The sequence below is a fragment of the Oncorhynchus mykiss genome, chromosome 12, assembly GCF_013265735.2.
Source record: "Oncorhynchus mykiss isolate Arlee chromosome 12, USDA_OmykA_1.1, whole genome shotgun sequence".
Classification (NCBI taxonomy): domain Eukaryota; kingdom Metazoa; phylum Chordata; class Actinopteri; order Salmoniformes; family Salmonidae; genus Oncorhynchus; species Oncorhynchus mykiss.
The window spans coordinates 32,438,269-32,456,700 of record NC_048576.1 but is presented as its reverse complement, the minus strand read 5'-3'; the positions used below and the strand labels follow the sequence as shown (position 1 = coordinate 32,456,700).

The 18,432-nt window shown below is 45.2% G+C and overlaps 1 protein-coding gene across 5 annotated transcripts; it reads right to left on the bottom strand.

Moving 5' to 3' along the window:
* Positions 1 to 1,887: 1,887 nt before the first annotated feature.
* Positions 1,888 to 18,383, bottom strand: prdm15 (PR domain containing 15). 5 transcript variants are annotated; one of them, XM_036937407.1, is made up of 25 exons: positions 18,266 to 18,383; positions 16,956 to 16,992; positions 16,443 to 16,536; positions 16,111 to 16,264; positions 15,846 to 15,998; positions 15,527 to 15,629; positions 15,260 to 15,346; positions 13,895 to 14,122; positions 13,622 to 13,775; positions 12,379 to 12,500; positions 12,106 to 12,200; positions 11,886 to 11,973; positions 11,498 to 11,665; positions 10,898 to 10,995; positions 10,657 to 10,788; positions 10,350 to 10,490; positions 10,048 to 10,211; positions 9,705 to 9,784; positions 9,372 to 9,491; positions 8,963 to 9,094; positions 8,662 to 8,745; positions 8,379 to 8,554; positions 7,820 to 7,900; positions 7,518 to 7,721; positions 1,888 to 3,173 (listed from the first exon to the last, which is right to left on the bottom strand). In XM_036937407.1, exons 2-25 carry the CDS (start codon positions 16,981 to 16,983, stop codon positions 2,640 to 2,642), a joined length of 3,420 nt encoding a protein of 1,139 aa, XP_036793302.1. In that variant the 5' UTR covers positions 16,984 to 16,992; positions 18,266 to 18,383; the 3' UTR covers positions 1,888 to 2,639. The 5 variants fall into 5 exon arrangements, with proteins under 5 accessions (XP_036793302.1, XP_036793305.1, XP_036793306.1 ...); XM_036937410.1 differs by having other exon boundaries at positions 13,622 to 13,772; XM_036937411.1 differs by having other exon boundaries at positions 13,622 to 13,769.
* Between the last annotated feature and the right edge of the window lie 49 nt (positions 18,384 to 18,432).

Below are 18,432 nucleotides of genomic sequence, written 5' to 3'. Positions count from 1 at the left end.
CAAAATTGAGCTCTTTGGCATCAACTCAACTTGCCGTGTTTGGAGGAGGAGGAATGCTGCCTATGACCCCAAGAACATCATCCCCACCGTCAAACATGGAGGTGGAAACATTATGCTTCGGGGGTGTTTTTCTGCTAAGGGGACAGGACAACTTCACCGCATCAAAGGGACGATGGACGGGGCCATGTACCGTCAAATCTTGGGTGAGAACCTCCTTCCCCCAGCCAGGACATTGAAATGGGTCGTGGATTGGTATTCCAGCATGACAATGACCCAAAACACACGGCCAAGCCAACAAAGGAGTGGCTCAAGAAGAAGCACATTAAGGTCCTGGAGTGGCCTAGCCAGTCTCCAGACCTTAATCCCATAGAGAATCTGTGGAGGGAGCTGAAGGTTCGAGTTGCCAAACGTCAGCCTTGAAACCTTAATGACTTGGAGAAGATCTGCAAAGAGGAGTGGGACAAAATCCCTCCTGAGATGTGTGCAAACCTGGTGGACAACTACAAGAAACGTCTGACCTCTGTGATTGCCAACAAGGGTTTTGCTACCATGTACTAACTCATGTTTTGCAGAGGGGTCAAATACTTATTTCCCTCATTAAAATGTAAATCAATTTATAACATTTTTGACATGCGTTTTTCTGGATTTTTGTTGTTGTTATTCTGTCTCTCGCTGTTCAAATAAACCTACCATTAAAATTAGACCGATAATTTCTTTGTCAGTGGGCAAACGTACAAAATCAGCAGGGATCAAATACTTTTTCCCTCACTGTATGTACTTTATACCACTGAAAAGTATTGTTTATAGTAGCTTGTCCATGAATTAAGTACCATTTTTAATGACTGGGTTCAAAAATAATTGTTTTCGTTTACATATGAGGGATATCCCCAAAACATAATTTCTTACAATGCATTTGTCAGACGCTCTTATCCAGAGCGACATGCAATCAGTGCGTGCATCTTAAAATAGCTAGATGAGGCAACTACAATTAAGTACATTTTTTCCTCAAATAAAGTTAATCAGCAAAGTTAGTGCTAATAGTAAATTACCATAGAAACCCTCAACCTGCGCTTCCAGACCCCCTCGAACTACAGAACACATCCTGATTTGTATTAACATACAAGAGGTAAATAGGACATGTGGGAAACAATGAGATCTTAGCAGTTTGAGGCAGCCTTACATCTCACCACAGAGACATAGTTTAATGCTTGGGGCTAATAGAGAACAGAGACACTTGACAAATCACATTAACAGTTGAAGGTGTCAACCCTGAGAATGAGGGTCTTTTGAGGTGATGGTCCATCTAGTGTAGAGGTTCATCCTTCTTGAGGGTGGACACCTTGGCCCGACCATTGAAGGAGACAATAGCAAGAACCATACATACAAAAGACCAACGCTCTATTTTGCAGTCCTTCAAAACACCTTTCCTAGACAGAATGTCTCTGCATAATCTAATGCACATGTAACTCATGTTATGTAGGAGCTCTCAGATAAATCGTATTTGTGAAGACAGCTCCCCCTTCTGGTTGGTCCAGGTTCTGACTCCGGGTAAGCTACAGGTGTACAACAGGTGGGCAGTTCAGTCAATAACCGAACGGTCGCTGGTTCGAGCAGACTAGGTGAAACAGTCTGTGCCCTTGAGCAAGGCACTTAAAGCTAATTGCTCCTGTAAGTCGCTCTGGATAAGGGCGTCTGCTAAATGTATAAAGACTAACTGGTGCTTTTGAGACACACACACACACCACTGAGTACAATGCCAGCCGAGTTTCCCAGTTGGATAAATCATAACGCCAAAAAGTCTAGAAAACAAGCATGTACCATATTCTCAAAATGTATTACTCTATTTAAACATTGATATTTAGACAAACAGAAAATGGGCTAAAAACATTTCATTTTTGTGAAATTTAATTGAAAAACAATGGCAATAAAAAAGGCTTCCAGTATTTCTGACAATTGCTCAACAATGGTTTTAAGTTTCAATGCTTTCAGACATTTAAAAATAAAATATGGTTCTCTCTACTGGTTAAATGCTGTGTCTTGGCTGCTTTACACTATCTACTAAAAAATAATAATTGTCTTCTATTAACCTCTTGTACAAGGCATTCAAAGCCATGTGCCAAAATCACTTAATATTTTAACCCCCAATGAGAATGAAAAAAACCAAACACTATTGCATCTCCATAACCTAAATAATTCTGCAGTGAAAATATGCAAATATTGCGAGACGTGCATGTTTAAATTCACAAATTAGAATATTCAATTTCTTGCTTAGGTTTATATTATAACTATTACATTGATCTGTTGATTGGTCAAAACTACACCTAAGAAACAATGCACCCAAATCATGTCATTATTTTTAACTGTACATGCATCCCTGTAAACTATACAGTTCAACAGCTTCCTCTGCAGGGTTTTTGACAAACAACTCACATTGACTCAAGAGAAAGTGGCTCTTGGTTCATGTAAATGCTATCATCCTCCATCAATGTTCTCATTCAAGGGGTGTATTTTTGGGGAATATAACACAGGCATTTGGGTGAGAGCATTCAAGGCCTCTAGTCCACACAGGCCTTCCATGTGTCTAGTCTATCCACTGTCCTTCACCAGGACTGAGGTGACCAGCACCTCCTCCCTTCAGTCTAGTAGCTGAACATCTGCTGTGTTGTGTTGGCCTGCTGTTGCTGTGCCGCCTGGGCTTGTCTAGCCTGCTCTGGGGTCTGGGTCTCAGAGTCCTGGGCGTCACCTGGAGCCCCCTCTGCTACAGGGGTGACCTGAGCCCCCTCAGCCTGCGTGACAGGCCTCCAGGCCAGGGTGGGGGCCTCCAGGGGGTGGCCCATTGGGTTGACGAAGGTGGTAAGGTTGATAAAGTGGGCGACCGACTGTGGCCCAGTACTGGCACCTCCAGGCCCCACCGTCTCGGTCGTGAGCTCGGCAGGCCGGTTGTGGAGCATGGCGGAGCCGCTGACCGTGTCGAAGGTGACAGTGAGGATGGAGCTGTCCAGACTGAGGGGGCGGTGGTCGCTGGCTGTCAGGTGGCCCACGGCTACAGGCTGCAGGCTGGTGAACTGGGCAGGGGCATGGGTGGTGATGGGGGTCACTGTGATGTTGGTCAGCCCCACTGAGCTGTTGGGGGAGGAGGCGGAGGACACGTTGGGGTCGGCCAGCACCACCACCTACAACAGCACCATCCACACTGGGTCAGAGCATACACTACTAACAGTATGATAGAATCACAATCTACAAACGATGTTGTGGACAATATGGAAAACTTTAAGGCCAGGTGCAGTCAAAAAAATGATTTTCCTGTGTTTTATATACACTGAGTGTACAAAACATAAGGAACACTGCTCTTCCCATGACATAGCTTTGACCTGGTCAGTATATGATCCCTTATTGACGTCACCTGTTAAGTCCACTTCAATCAGTGTAGATGAAGGGGAGGAGACAGGTTAAAAAAGGATTGTTACGCCTAGAGACAATTGAGACATGGATTGTGTGTGTGCCCTTCAGAGGGCGAATGGTTCAGACAAAAATATTTAAGTGCCTTTGAACGGGGTATGGAAGTAGGTGCCAGGCGCACTGGTTTGAGTGTGAAAAGAACTGAAACACTCCTGGGTTTTTCATGCTCAACAGTTTCCTGTGTGTGTATCAAGAATGGTCTACCACTCAAAATACATCCAGTCAACTTGACAACTGTGGGAAGCATCCCTGTGAAACACTTTCAACACCTTGTAGTCCATGTCCTGACAAATTGAGGCTGTTCTAAGGGCAAAAAGGGGTGCAACTCAATTAGGAGGGTATTACAGTGAGCTATGTAAAGAATCCAGTATATAAATAAGCGGTCTGTATAACAGTAGTAGATATTAGAATGAGCAATTTGAAGAATACAGTATATAATTACAGTGGGAAAAACTACATAAAGGAAACGGGAAGTGTTTTCGGAAAGTATTCAGACCGCTTGACTTTCTCCACTTTATTAGGTTACAGCCTTATTCTAATTTTGTATTATTTTTAAAATACGCTTCAATCTACACACACACAGACAAAGCAAAAACATTTACTAATTTATACAAAATTTAAAATATCACATTTACGTAAGTTCAGACCCTTTACCCAGTACTTTGTTGAAGCACCTTTGGCAGCGATTACAGCCTTTAGTCTTCTTGGGTATGACGCTACAAGCTTGGCACACCTGTATTTGAGCAGTTTCTCCCATTCTTCTCTGCAGATCCTCTCAAGCTCTGTCAGGTTGGATGGGAAGCATTTTCAGGTCTCTCCAGACATGTTCGATTGGGTTCAAGTCCGGGCTCTGGATGGGCCACTCAAGGACATTCAGAGACTTGTCCCGAAGCCACTCCTGCGTTGTCTTGGCTGTGTGCTTAGGGTCGTTGTCCTGTTGGAAGGTGGAGCAGGTGTTCATCAAGGATCTCTGTACTTTGCTCCCGTTCATCTTTTTTGCGATCCTGACTAGTCTCCCAGTCCCTGCCGCTGAAAGACACCCCCACAGCATGATGCTTCAGCGTAGGGATTGTGCAAGGCTTCCTCCAGACGTGATGCTTGGCATTCAGGCCAAAGAGTTGAATCAGACCAGAGAATCTTGTTTCTCACGGACAGAGGCCTTTAGCTGCCTTTTGGCAAACTTCAAGCAGGCTGTCATGTACCTTTAACTGAGGAGTGTATAGAGCTCTGTTAGAGTGAACATCGGGTTCTTGGTCACCTCCCTGACCAAGGCCCTTCTCCCCAGATTGCTCAGTTTGGTCAGATCTTGGTGGTTCCAAACTTCTTCCATTTAAGAATGATGGAGGCCACTTCAATGCTGCATAATCTTTTTGGTACCCTTCCCCAGATCTGTGTCTCGACACAATCCTGTCTCGGAGCTCTGCGAACTTGGCTTGGTTTTCGCGCTGACATGCACTGTCAATTATGGGGACCTTATATAAACAGGTGTGCGCCATTCCAAAATCATGTCCAATCAATTGAATTTACCACAGGTGATCAACAAGATGATCAGGATTCACTGGAGCTCAATTTCGAGTCGCATAGCTATGGGTCTGAATACATTTAAATAAGGTATAACTGGGTATTGTGTGTAGATTGCTTTTTTTAAATCAATTTTAGAATAAGGCTGTAACGTAACAAAATGTGGAAAAAGTCAAGGAGTCAAACTTTCCAAAGGCACTGTATATACATGGGACAGCAGCGTTGGCTGTGTGTGTGTGAATATAGGCATATACATGCGTTTGAGTGTATAGATAAATACAGGAGTCTGCTTGTGTATGAGGTGTGTGTTCTTAAGAATGCAATTTCCTTATTGGAATTTGGCCTTTAGGTACCCTCTCTAATGGCAGAGGACACCATAAAGTATGTCTTACTTAATGGTATCTATGCCCTTGAGCCATTTAAGAAAAATAAATAAATTCAGCCATGGGTGTTCTTAAGCGATTAAGATGTTTCAAATGTATAGTCTATTCAACCCCAAGGTCTCAGCCTTGATTTAATGCTTTGGCACCGGGCACAGAAGGATGACACAACAAACAGATAAGGCAAGAGTATTTAGGTCTGCCCTCCCCTCTGTAGGGGGGAGAGATTTGCTGCGAACCGGTTAGAGTTTGTCAAGAACTGCAACGCTGTTGGGTTCACGCTAAACAGTTCCCCGTGTGTAACAATGGCCCCCCACCCAAAGGACAGCCTGCCAACTTAACAACTGTGGGAAGCAGTGGAGTCAACATAGGCCTGCATCCCTGTGGAACGCTTTAGACACCTTGTAGTCCATGCCCCGACGAATTGAGGCTGTTCAGGACAAAAGGGGGTGAAACTCAATATTAGGAAGGTGATCCTAATGTTTTGTACACTAAATGTTTATTTCCACACGAGGTTGGACGAGGCACAACAGCTGTTTGAAAAGACCGCCTGAAATTTCAGCCTGTTTTGGTGGGACAATCACCACGCCCTTCCCTGCGGTAAATCACCACGCCCTTCCCTGCGGTAAATCACCACGCCCTTCCCTGCGGTAAATCACCACGCCCTTCCCTGCGGTAAATCACCACGCCCTTCCCTGCGGTAAATCACCATGCCCTTCCCTGCGGTAAATCACCACACCCTTCCCTGCGGTAAATCACCATGCCCTTCCCTGCGGTAAATCACCATGCCCTTCCATGCGGTAAATTAGTTAACTTCTTGAGTGTAGGGGGCAGTATTTTTTGTTTTTGGCAACAAAAAAAAAATACCCATTTGAAACTGCCTATTTCTCAGGCCCAGAAACTAGAATATGCATATAATTGTCAGATTAGGATAGACAACACTCTAAAGTTTCCAAAACTGTCAAAAAATTGTCTGTGAGTATAACAGAACTGATATTGCAAGCGAAAACCTGAAGAAAATCCAACAAGGAAGTGCTGATTTTCCTGAAAGCTCCCTGTTCCATTGGATGCCTTGCCTCCATTTAAAGGGATATCAACCAGATTCCCTTTCCTATGGCTTCCTCAAGCTGTGAACAGTCTTTAGACATATTTTCAGGCTTTTATTTTGAAAAATTAGCAAGAAAGAACTAATCGCGTCAGTGGATGGCTGGGTGCCAGCAGAGTTTTTCATGGCAATGGCCATTTTCTCTCTCTCGCCTATAGCAGAAGCTACATATCGGTTGCCATAATCGATTATATATTGTAAAAACAACCTGAGGATTGATTATAAACATTTGACATCTTTCTACGCACTTTACGGATACTATTTGCGATGTCGTGACCGCTCGACCCTGTGGATTTCTGAACATAACGCGCCAAACAAATGGAGGTATTTTGGATATAAAAATAATCTTTATGGAACAAAAGGAACATTTATTGTGTAACTGTGAGTCTCGTGAGTGCCAACATCTGAAGATCATCAAAGGTAAGCAATTTAATTTATTGCTTTTCTGACTTTCGTGACCAAGCTGTTTGTAATATTTTGTCTACTGAGAGAGATGTTCTTACATAAACGCTTGTTGTGCTTTCGCCGAAAAGCTTTATTGAAATCTGACACGCCAGGTGGATTAACAACAAGCTAAGCTGTGTTTTGTTATATTGCACTTGTGATTTCATGAAAATTAAATATTTTTAGTAATTGAATTTGGCACTGTGCAATTCAGCGGATGTTGACGAAAATGATCCCACTAACGGGATGGGTGAGTCAAGAAGTTTTAATAGACCAATTAGAGAGTTCCAAACCTCTCTGCCAAGAACAGTTAATTTTCAGTTTTCCCCTCTAGACAAACCACTCCCAGACAGTCCTAGCAAAATTGTTTTAGAAATTGCTCTTTGCTAAGAAGCCATTTCATTTAACACAATAAGGTACTTAATTGTTACCCAGAAATAATTTGATATTGGGATGAAAACAGCTACATTGGACCTTTAAAATCCCATTATCCACAGCATTAATCAAGACATGTATAATGGACAGATGGACCCAATTGCAATAAATACAATCTCTAACCTAATATAATTGCTAACATAGATGATCTGACAAATACATGACCCACCCACCTGCTGTATACTCTGCACAGCAGAGCTGGTCTCATCTCCCACTATGGTGGTGGTGTACTGTACTCCTTTGCCTGTGAAGTCAGCGTACTCGTCAGAGTCTGACAGCTCCGGCTCCTCCAGCTGTTTCTGCTTCTTCCTGGGCGGCCGTGGGGTCCGCTGTGGCCTCTCCCCAGAAAGAGCCTCCTTCTCCAGGGTTAGAGTGGGCTGTGAGGGTGGTATGAGAACCAAGAATATTAAAATAGTTCCATCTCTGCATATAGTGTAGTTGGCTCACCACCATAGGCATTGTATGGCACTCCTACCTGCACAATGCTGATGCTTGACTCATCGATTGTTGAGTCTTCTTGGAGCTCGTCAAACTCATCTATTCTCACAGTGACCACCTGGGGTAGGAAAGAGCACAAGTTTAAATAAAGCTGAGACTTCACCATCAATGACAGGTGGGATAGGAAATTATGTTGAAAAGAGAGCTGGGCCTGGTCTGGGAAACATAATAGAAAATGTCAGTTTCAGCTGACACTAAGAACTCCATTCAAGATGTGGTAGGTCTCATGTATATACTGTCCCAGCTCACCTCGGGGTGTCTATGCTTTAACCCCTACTGTCCCAGCTCAGCTCGGGGTGTCTATGCTTTAACCCCTACTGTCCCAGCTCACCTCGGGGTGTCTATGCTTTAACCCCTACTGTCCCAGCTCACCTCGGGGTGTCTATGCTTTAACCCCTACTGTCCCAGCTCACCACAGGGTGTCTATGGTTTAACCCCTACTGTCCCAGCTCACCTCGGGGTGTCTATGCTTTAACCCCTACTGTCCCAGCTCACCTCGGGGTGTCTATGGTTTAACCCCTACTGTCCCAGCTCACCTCGGGGTGTTTGCGCCTCATGTGGCGGTTCATGGAGGCTCGGGTGGACACCTTGGTGCCACACATGTGACAGCTCTGGGCCTCCACCTTCTCATGCGTCAGCTGCACATGCTTCTGGAGCATGTATTCTGTCACATACTTCTTATCACACACCGCACACGACCACGTCTTCCCCACTGGGGAGCGAGAGAGAGAAATCTAATAACGGTTCTCAAACAGAAGGTATTCGTGGAGTTGTCCAAAACAAAAACATACAATAGGAAACGCCGATCCAGGAACTTGCCTGTGTGAATGAGCTTGTGTGTCTCCATGGTGTTCCTCTCACTGAAGGTCTTCCCACACAACTCACACATGAAGTCCTTTATTCCTGCAGGAGTAGAAACGGTACATCAGTGTAAGCCTTAACCAAATAAGCCCTTTGTACATTACAGATACAACCAAGCTAATGAAGCGTGTAAGATATGACACATGTTCAGCCATGCATGTTAGCTTACAATGCCCAACCCATGTTTAGAAATGAAAGTGGCCTTTCTTCACCACTGCCTCTGGGTTGTTTTGTCTAGTTGTTGCTGGGACCATCTTACCCGTGTGTCTCTTGTAGTGTTTCAGCATGTTGACCTTCTGGGCAAACTTGCGGTTGCACTCCTTACACTCGTACTCTTTGATGCCCTTATGCAGCTTCATATGGTGCCTCAGCGCATGCTTGGTCTTCATCCCTGCAGAAAACACATTGGCTTAAGTTTATCTTACCCCCTGTGGATGCTCTTACCAAAAACAAGTACATGCATGCTTTGATCAGAACATTTTTCCAATTCATAGAGCCACATATTTCTTGCTATTACTGTTCACGGTAAGTGCTTGGTAAAGGCAAAAACAGCAATTGGAAAAGCCACCACCAATCTAGGTCAATTTGGTCTCAATTTCTAGTCTATTGTGCAAACGTCTGTACCCCTAACTATTTGACAAAGACAGTTGTCATGGTGACAGCCTCACCTTTCCCACACTCAGCACATAGGAAGTCTCTAACGTTGTCATGGACCCTCAGGTGTTCCTTTAGCATGTCCTTCCTGGCAAACGACTTCCCACACTGGTCACATCCGTGGCTCTTCACCCCTGTGAGAACCACATTACAGAGGAGATAGCAATCCCCCCCCAAAAGTTGAATAAGCCCATAAAAATCAGATAATCTTTATCATGCCTTCAAGACAAATATTGGGTGGCTAACATAGTGCCAAAATATGTGGTTCATGTGTGCTAAAGAAGTACGTTTAATGTGGTCCAGTATCCAGAAAGTATCTTGTTAGAGATGAAGGGTGAGGTTCATACCTGTGTGAATGACCTTGTGTCTCTCCAGGTTGCCGATGCTGTTGAAGATTCGGCCACACATCTCACAGGGGTGGATGTACCTTAGGAGCAAAATGAAAAGTGTTACAGACAGGGTTATTGTCTGGGTGCTAGTAACGAGCCAAGAAGGAGAGTGTACAACAGTGCACCTGTTTTATGTCCTACATCTCTGTGTCCTGGTCCTTTTGTCTCTCCACCTGTCCTATGTCCCCGTCCCTCATACGTCCCTGTCCCTCATACGTCCCTGTCCCTCATACGTCCCTGTCCCTCATACGTCCCTGTCCCTCATACGTCCCTGTCCCTCATACGTCCCTGTCCCTCATACCTCTGCACTGCAGGGTCTGGGAGCTGTTCTCTGTGGATGACCAGGTGGGCGTTGTAGGTGGCTTTCAGAGCGAAGCGCCGGTTACAGATGATGCAGCCATAACCCCTCTCTTTGTGCAGGTCCATGATGTGCTTCAGGTAGTCTCTGCCCTTGAAGAATGTCACCTAAAACACAAAGACAGATTCGAACAGAGGCCATGGAGAGTGCGAGTGTGCTTGTTTAACCACCACCGTGGTGCAAGTGTGTTTGCGTGACAGAATGTGTGTCGGGATGTAGGCATGCGCGAGAGGTGCGTGACTGACCTGACACTTCTTGCAGCTGTACTTGTGAGTCTCTTGTCCGTAGTCTTCATCCTCTTCATCAGTGTCGTCGCTGCTGTCCACCGAGATGCCAATCTTCCTGATGAACTCCTCCCTCTCCTGCTCGTCCATCAGGGCTATGTCCTGGAGAACACACACAGGAAGTTGAGCAATGACACCATTATGGACCTAGTGTCAATCTCTATTTCTCTTTCATGTTTGAGTGTGAATGAAATGTGTAGTTATGTAGGAGTTCAAAAAGAAGAATGAACTAAACGTTTGATTGCAACATCCACGTAATCTCTCTCACCTTAAAGTGCACGTGAATATGGTCCCTCAGGACGTCCACTCTGAAGAACTTGCGTCCGCAGATCTCACAGGTGTACTTCTTATCTCCGTGAGTCAGCAGATGCTTGTTCATGTTGCTCCTGCAGGAAAACACCTGGACAGACACAGTCAGGGTAAATATCTTCTTTCAAGGCTTCTTTTTATTTTGACTCTTTTGCCAAATGCCAAAATAAGTATATTTTCAGGTATCCGCGTCACAGCACCTTGCCACAGATAGGACATGCTGAAGGCTCCTTCCTGTATTTGGTCCCTTCCTCCCCATTCGCCTCCAACTCTTCCCTCTTCAGGTGCTTTGGGTTTGCTGAGACATACAATAACAGTACAGCTGAGCTCAGAGAGAAGGCTGAATGATGCCTTGGGATAGAATACATTTCAGGATCATGAGCCATGCACTTGTAAAAGTTGCAAGCTCTGCTCTGTTGAAATAAACTAATCAAGTACATCATATACTATAACATACTTCAAATTTAGAGACCCACCGGGCAAAAAAATGTAATCAATGTTATTTCAACAACATAAAATCTATGTGATGACATTGAATCAATGTGGGAAAACTGATTGGATTTGTAAAAAGTCATCAACGGAAGGGAATTTCATCTGTTTTTCACCCAACTTTTAACCTTAATCCAATGACATGGTGAAATGTTTTGTTGATCTCACGTTGAATTCATGTTAGTTGTCAACAACCACATTTAAATCAAAACTAGACGTTGAGCTGACATCTGTGCCCAGCGGGGAGTATCACCAAAATAGTCATCAATAGAGATGGATCATGTCCCCCTGGTCCCTCTGCCAGTACTGACCCACAGTGTGTCTCTTCTGGTGGTCCTGCATAACGTCCTTGCGGTAGAACATCTTGCTGCAGATCTCACAGGCGTACAGCTTCTCTCCGTGCTTCTTCTTGTGCTTAGACAGGTTACTGTTGGTGGAGAAGAACCTCGAGCAGATCTCACACTGGAACGTCTTGTCATCTGCCACCACAGGAACAACAAACAATCTAACGTGTCATTCAATGAAATAAATAATGGATGGATAGGATACTGTGTCAAAGTCATCGATGGGACAACGAAGCCATACAGCACAACAGTAAAGTAACATACAGAAGTATTTCAAAGATGGATAAAGACAGCGGACATCTAAACAAAATGGCCTGCAACTAAATCATGTTTTATTAATTCATGCTGCACTTACCGGTTCTACAGTTGTGGAACTCTAATGCATTCTCCAGACGGAAGGCTTTGTCGCATGTGTTACATTTGTACCTGTACTCCACATCGGGCTGAGGGAGCGACGGACACACACACACAATGTACAGGGAATCAAGGAGCTAGCCACTTCAACACAAACAGTGACTATCCTGGGCAAAAGCTGTAAAGGCCAAAATGTTGAGCATTGATCTAGGTGCGCCTACCTCATTTTTGCTGTGCTTGTATGAGATGTGCTGCTTCAAGCTCTCCTTGCGGCTGAACATCTTGTCACATTCATCACATTTAAAGAGCTTATCACCTAAAGAGCACAGACAAATAAAACATATGCACTTGTGTGTCTGTATGATATGATTAGTAAACACTGATCTCCACATATTCCATCTCTTTTCTCTGGAGAGCGGTGTTAGGAACAGTTCAGTAAGACTGCCACAAAAAAAGGGGACAAAAAACAGAGGGGGGAGAGGAGAGAGCATTACCGTGGGAGCGGATGTGTCTGTTGAGGTTGCTGCTGTTCTGGAAGACCTTGTTGCAGAGGGTGCACTTGTACAGCCTCTTATGGTCTCCTCCCTGTCTCAGGAACCTCTTCCTCGACCCAGGCCTGAGGAAGAGGGAACAAGGACAAGAGAGAGTGGAGGGAGTGAGAGAGAGGAGAGGGACAGGACAGAGTGAGAGAGAGAGAGGGACAGGACAGAGTGAGAGAGAGAGGAGAGGGACAGGACAGAGTGAGAGAGAGAGGAGAGGGACAGGACAGAGTAGAGAGTGGAGAGAGAGAGAGGAGAGGGACAGGACAGAGTAGAGAGTGGAGAGAGAGAGAGGAGAGGGACAGGACAGAGTAGAGAGAGAGAGAGGGACAGGACAGAGTAGAGAGAGTGGAGATAGAGAGAGGAGAGGGACAGGACAGAGTAGAGAAAGTGGAGGGAGTGAGAGAGAGGGACAGGACAGAGTGGAGTGAGAGAGAGGAGAGGGACAGGACAGAGTAGAGAGAGAGGAGGGAGTGAGAGAGGAGAGGGGCAGGACAGAGGAGAGAGAGTGGAGGGAGTGAGAGAGGAGAGGGGCAGGACAGAGTAGAGAGAGTGGAGGGAGTGAGAGAGAGGGACATGACAGAGTAGAGAGAGAGGAGGGAGTGAGAGAGAGGAGAGGGACAGGACAGAGTAGAGAGAGAGGAGGGAGTGAGAGAGGAGAGGGACAGGACAGAGTAGAGAGAGTGGAGGGAGTGAGAGAGAGGAGAGGGACAGGACAGAGTAGAGAGAGTGGAGGGAGTGGGAGAGGAGAGGGACAGGACAGAGTAGAGAGTGGAGGGAGTGAGAGAGGAGAGGGACAGGACAGAGGAGAGAGTGGAGGGAGTGAGAGAGAGGACAGGGACAGGACAGAGTAGAGAGTGGAGAAAGAGACAGGAGAGGGACAGGACAGAGTAGAGAGAGTGGAGGGAGTGAGAGAGAGGAGAGGGACAGGACAGAGTAGAGAGAGTGGAGGGAGTGAGAGAGAGGAGGGGGACAGGACAGAGTAGAGTGCGAGCATGCCTGGTATCTTTCTAAGTCTATGGAAGAACTGATTGATGTTAATTGTACTTCAAAAGGAAATATGTGTACTGTAAATAAAGCATGCAATTGAAAGGTGAACTGCAGTTGAAGGATAGCAATGGAAAATGATGACTCGACTAAGAGGCATTTATTTTGGCTCAGTCAGTCATGACATAGTGGATAGGGTGTTGATCCTTACATCCCAGCTGAGAGCAGGGTGCGGGTCACCCTAGGCATAGTGACAGCCACCCCGTCAGGGCCGATCTCCAGGTCATTGCCATCCAGCATGGCCTCTCCTCCGTCTGCAGGGACGGTGTTGAGGGCTTTCTCCGCTGGCTCCAAAAAGGCTGCAACTCGAAGCAGGAAGGTATGAATAGAATTCACATTTTAGGGGAGAACGTGGTGGAAACGGAGCAGTGCATGTGAAGGGGTAGTCAATAATGTAACAACATTATGGTGGAATCTGTCTCACTTTTCTTCTTTGCTGCTATAGTTGCAGTGCTAGGTTTCCGTCCTCCTTTGGCCCTCTTCCCCGGCCTGCCCAGCCTTCTTTTGGGAGCTGGCAGAGGAGGAGCTGGGATGGGCTCAGCACTGAGGCCGTCGTCAGGGGTTACCAGTTCTGCTTCCTCCTGTTGCTGGGACTGGTCGTCAGGGGGCGGGGCTACATCTTTCACTTCCTGCAGGTGGCTCAGTAGGTGGTCTGGGAAGAAGACAGGCGGAAGGATGGGGAAATTGAGCCTTTCATGTAAAAACAGAAGAGCACCTCGTCCTCTTCACTACGGTCCTGATTAATACGAGCAATTCAGCTGCCCGTCTTCAGCCAGCTCTGAAGCCCTCAACCATCATGCCTCCCTTCTATGTAATGCAAGTGCTAGTGTTCATGAGGAGGAACTGTGTTTCCTGGCTCCAGCAGCAGAGATGCTGCTCCAGTTTCAACTGTTCTGCCTGTGGCTATAGAACCCTGACCTGTTCACCGGACGTGCTACCTGTCCCAGACCTGCTGTTTTCAACTCTCTAGCGACAGCAGAGGAGCGGTAGAGATACTCAATGATCGGCTATGAAAAGCCAACTGACATTTACTCCTGAGGTGCTGACCTGTTGCATCCTCTACAACCACTGTGATTATTATTATTTGACCCTCCTTGTCATCTATGAACATTTGAACATCTTGGCCATGTTCTGTTATAATCTCCACCCACCACAGCCAGAAGAGGACTGGCCACCCCTCACAGCCTGGTTTCTCGCTAGGTTTCTTTGTAGGTTCCGGCCTTTCTAGGGAGTTTTTCCTAGCCACTGTGCTTCTACACCTGCATTGCTTGCTGTTTGGGATTTTAGGCTGAGTTTCTGTACAGCACTTTGAGATATCAGCTGATGTAAGCAGGGCTTTATAAATTAAGTTGATTATCTACTTCTCCTTCCCTGACTTTCTATGGCTAGTCTTGGTGGTGTGGAGGTCACTCACCGGTCAGGAGCTCTGGCTCCATAAACACAGCCCTTGCCTACTGGATACAAAGCATGGGTCGGGTCAACCCAGCAAGATCGGGCGTGTGGTGGTTTCTCTAAAACATACTTACTGTCCACTACAGCTGAACGAAACCCTGTGGCCATTATTCATTTCTGAAATGTATTCGGATCATATCATTCATATGAATGATATGGGTAGTTATTCCTCAAATGTTAATGGGCTGAATAATATGTGGCTGAACTGTTACTGTAACAGAAAGGGATCATTATTCACTTGTTGACAGCAGAGGTATTTCCTCTAACAGTGGTTTCATGAGAAGGTGTTGATGATGTACGCCCAGAAAGTATGTGGCATCTCTGGGAGTGAGCTCACCTGCATCATTCTCTCCAACCACTAGGGCCTGTGACACTCCAGCTTTATTCAAAGCCCCCTCTGGCATGGTAGAGGTGGTATCCACAACTGAGAGATAAGGGAGGAACAAAAACAGGACAACACAGTCATATATTTCATATTGATTAAGCGCCTACCAATCGAACCCTTAGTTGATCTGCGTTAACAGAAGGGTTCACGCTACAGTACACCCGTTTGCATCTCAGGGGACAATAATGCTGAATCTAGTCTGCCAGAGGGGCTCCATACCTGCTGGTGGTGGATGGACTGGGGCCTTCAGCATGGGCCTCTCCATCTTCTTGGCATAGAAGGCCCCATACCAAACCCTCAGCTCAGACCCTGGCAGCACATCCTGGGGAAAAGACAGAGGGTTACCTTATGAAAGAGAAGGGAACCATCTGTGTCTCCTGGAAGAGATCTCTCTCCCATTTGTTCACCACCTAGTGTGTAGTGATGTATTGGCCATGGACACTAAATAGTATGCTAGTGTGGATATCGGGACATATCCAATAAAGAATTACCAAAACTGTCCTCAGTTGCTTTGTTTGGGGGAGTTGGTATATGATACCTGGGAGGTGTTGAAGTAGACCTCATCGTCCTGCTGGTAAGCAGTCAGGTTCTGGTGCTGATAGTCAGTGGCGGGCCGAACCAGCATCATCCAATTACAGTCATCCTCATTGGCTGAGTCAAAACAGACTACCAGGCCATCTCTCTGGAAGATCTGTCCAGGTCACGAACAAAACCAAAGAATACAGAGAGTGGGATATTAACACCACCGCAAAGAACACAAACATCTTTCTCCATAATAACAGCAGTCTAAGTTGAGAACACACCTTCAGAGGGAACAGGTCTTCTTTGTCCAGGTGGGATATTCTCCTAGCCTCGAAGGGACCAAACCTGGTCCTCTTGACCAGACGTTGGAGGACAAACACTCCCTCCTTCCCATCTGGCACCTGTCTGATCTCCAGACTCTCCGGCAGAGAAGACCTGACCCACGACAAACAATGCAACATCCATCAATACATAGCCTCCTACACTTCTGTTACTCCAAAATCAGGTTCAAGATTTGCTGCTTTAAATACACAATTTGTAAGATGACCAGCTAAACTGGAAACCCACTCAACACCCTCTCACTGGGTAGCTTGCATGGTGGACTGTTACTCACCGTGCTCTGCTGAGAACGAATGAGTCCTGTACAGTCACCACTGGACCCAGCTCTGGACACTCAGAGTCATGATACTGCCCACAGTCCTCACACCCTGACAGGTACCATCAAAAAGTCACATATCAGATATCACATCCTCTGATGTCTAAATAGGCACAGGCATGCAACGTGAAATACACACACATGCGCATGTAGTGCTAGATACACACCACACATAGTGAGAGAGATACAATGGTAAATCAATGTGCACTATGTCTATATGTACATAGCTACCTCAATTACTTCGTACCCCTACATATTGGCCTGGTACTGGCACCATAGCCATGATATTTTTACTCTTACTGTTATTCATGGTTCACTTATTACTCACTACTTCAATATTGCATGTTTAAATCTTTATATTGCATTGTTGGACAAGAACCTGCAAGTAAGTCTAAACCTGTTGTTTACAAAGCCTGCGACAAATGAAATCTGATGCCATTTCAAGGATATTGAAGTTTTCAGTATACTCACAGATAAACTCATCTGGTTGCTCTGTCATCGTGACAATCTGCACATTCAAGAAAGGGACGTTGTTACTAATCTTCGTAACGTGTGTAATTGTGTATGATTTGTTTTATCTAAATCATAACGTTTAAAGGGGATATCAGCAGTTGATACATCCATTTCTGGACTTTTACATTAATAATGTATACGCATTGATTCTTGAAGGCTATAACTTTAGTTCAGTGCACGTGTCAAACTCATTCCATGGAGGGCCGAGTGTCTGCGGAGTTTGATCCTTCCTTGGACTTGATTGATGAATTAATGTCACGGATTAGAAAGGAACTCCCTTCACCTGGTTGCCTTGGTCTTAATTGAAAGGAAAAACCTGAACCCCAGACAGTAGGGCCTCCGTGGAATGAGTTTGACTTCCCTGGTTTAGCGTAACTTTCCATCAGTACCCCAAATATAACTTTATTTTACTCCAATGTTTGTAAACATTGTAAATGTTGGGCATAAACAACACTGTATAGCCTCAATATATGCTTAATACTGTTATTTTGATATATTGGATGGTCAGGCTTTGCATTAATAGCTCAATGAAATGCAGTGGTTGCATTTCTCCAGGCCCATCCCTCAGATTTTTACGAATAGAGATGGAGTTGCCGCTTTATTTACAAGCTACATTATTACTTAGAGATTATTACTTCATGATCATAGACGATGTATTTATGTTGCCACTGGTGGTTGTAACATAAATACATTAAGAAATGCCAAATGGGTTCGTCAAATAAATGAATACTGAAGAATGTGTGCAATCCTCTGAAGCAGTTCAAAATAGTGGCAAATGTGAGGCCTACACTTCTTGACTAATGCGGATAACTCAACCTGGAGCTATATTCTGGTCAAAAACAGCGGTGTGGTAAATGTATGGGGACCTCAATAAAGCAAAGGCCATTCTTCTCCAGTATGCAAAATTACACTGTGCATTCCACGCTAATAACAATACAGCAGTGGAGTAGCTACATATTAATAAAGACGATCCAGTAAAGAACGGGATCCAGGATTTTAACAGATTCCAAACTCTAGCCGGGTTTTAACTCCGATCTCAGCCTACTCCGTCTTCTGCAGTCATGCAAATGTAACAAAGAACAATCGGCATGGCGGATGGAATGGAGACGCAAACTCCATCTGGAGCCAGTTAATTTCAATGTCAGAACGGCGTTATACTGGACTCTCCGCGAGATTCCGTGTGCACCTCGAAAACTAAAAATATATTTATGCACGGTGGCACAATTATTGTTTGTTCAAACTGCAGAAGTTAGAAATAAACATGTTACCTGTTTTCCAAACGACTACACATTTATTGAATCCTGACTCCGGGTTGCAATCCGCTCCAAGAAACCGCGCAGGACCGGAAATGCAGTGAAGTGCAGCTTGGGAATCGTAGTTTTCTTCAATCGCTAGAGTTATCAATGGATTGCTAATAAAACAGCTACGTTTTCAA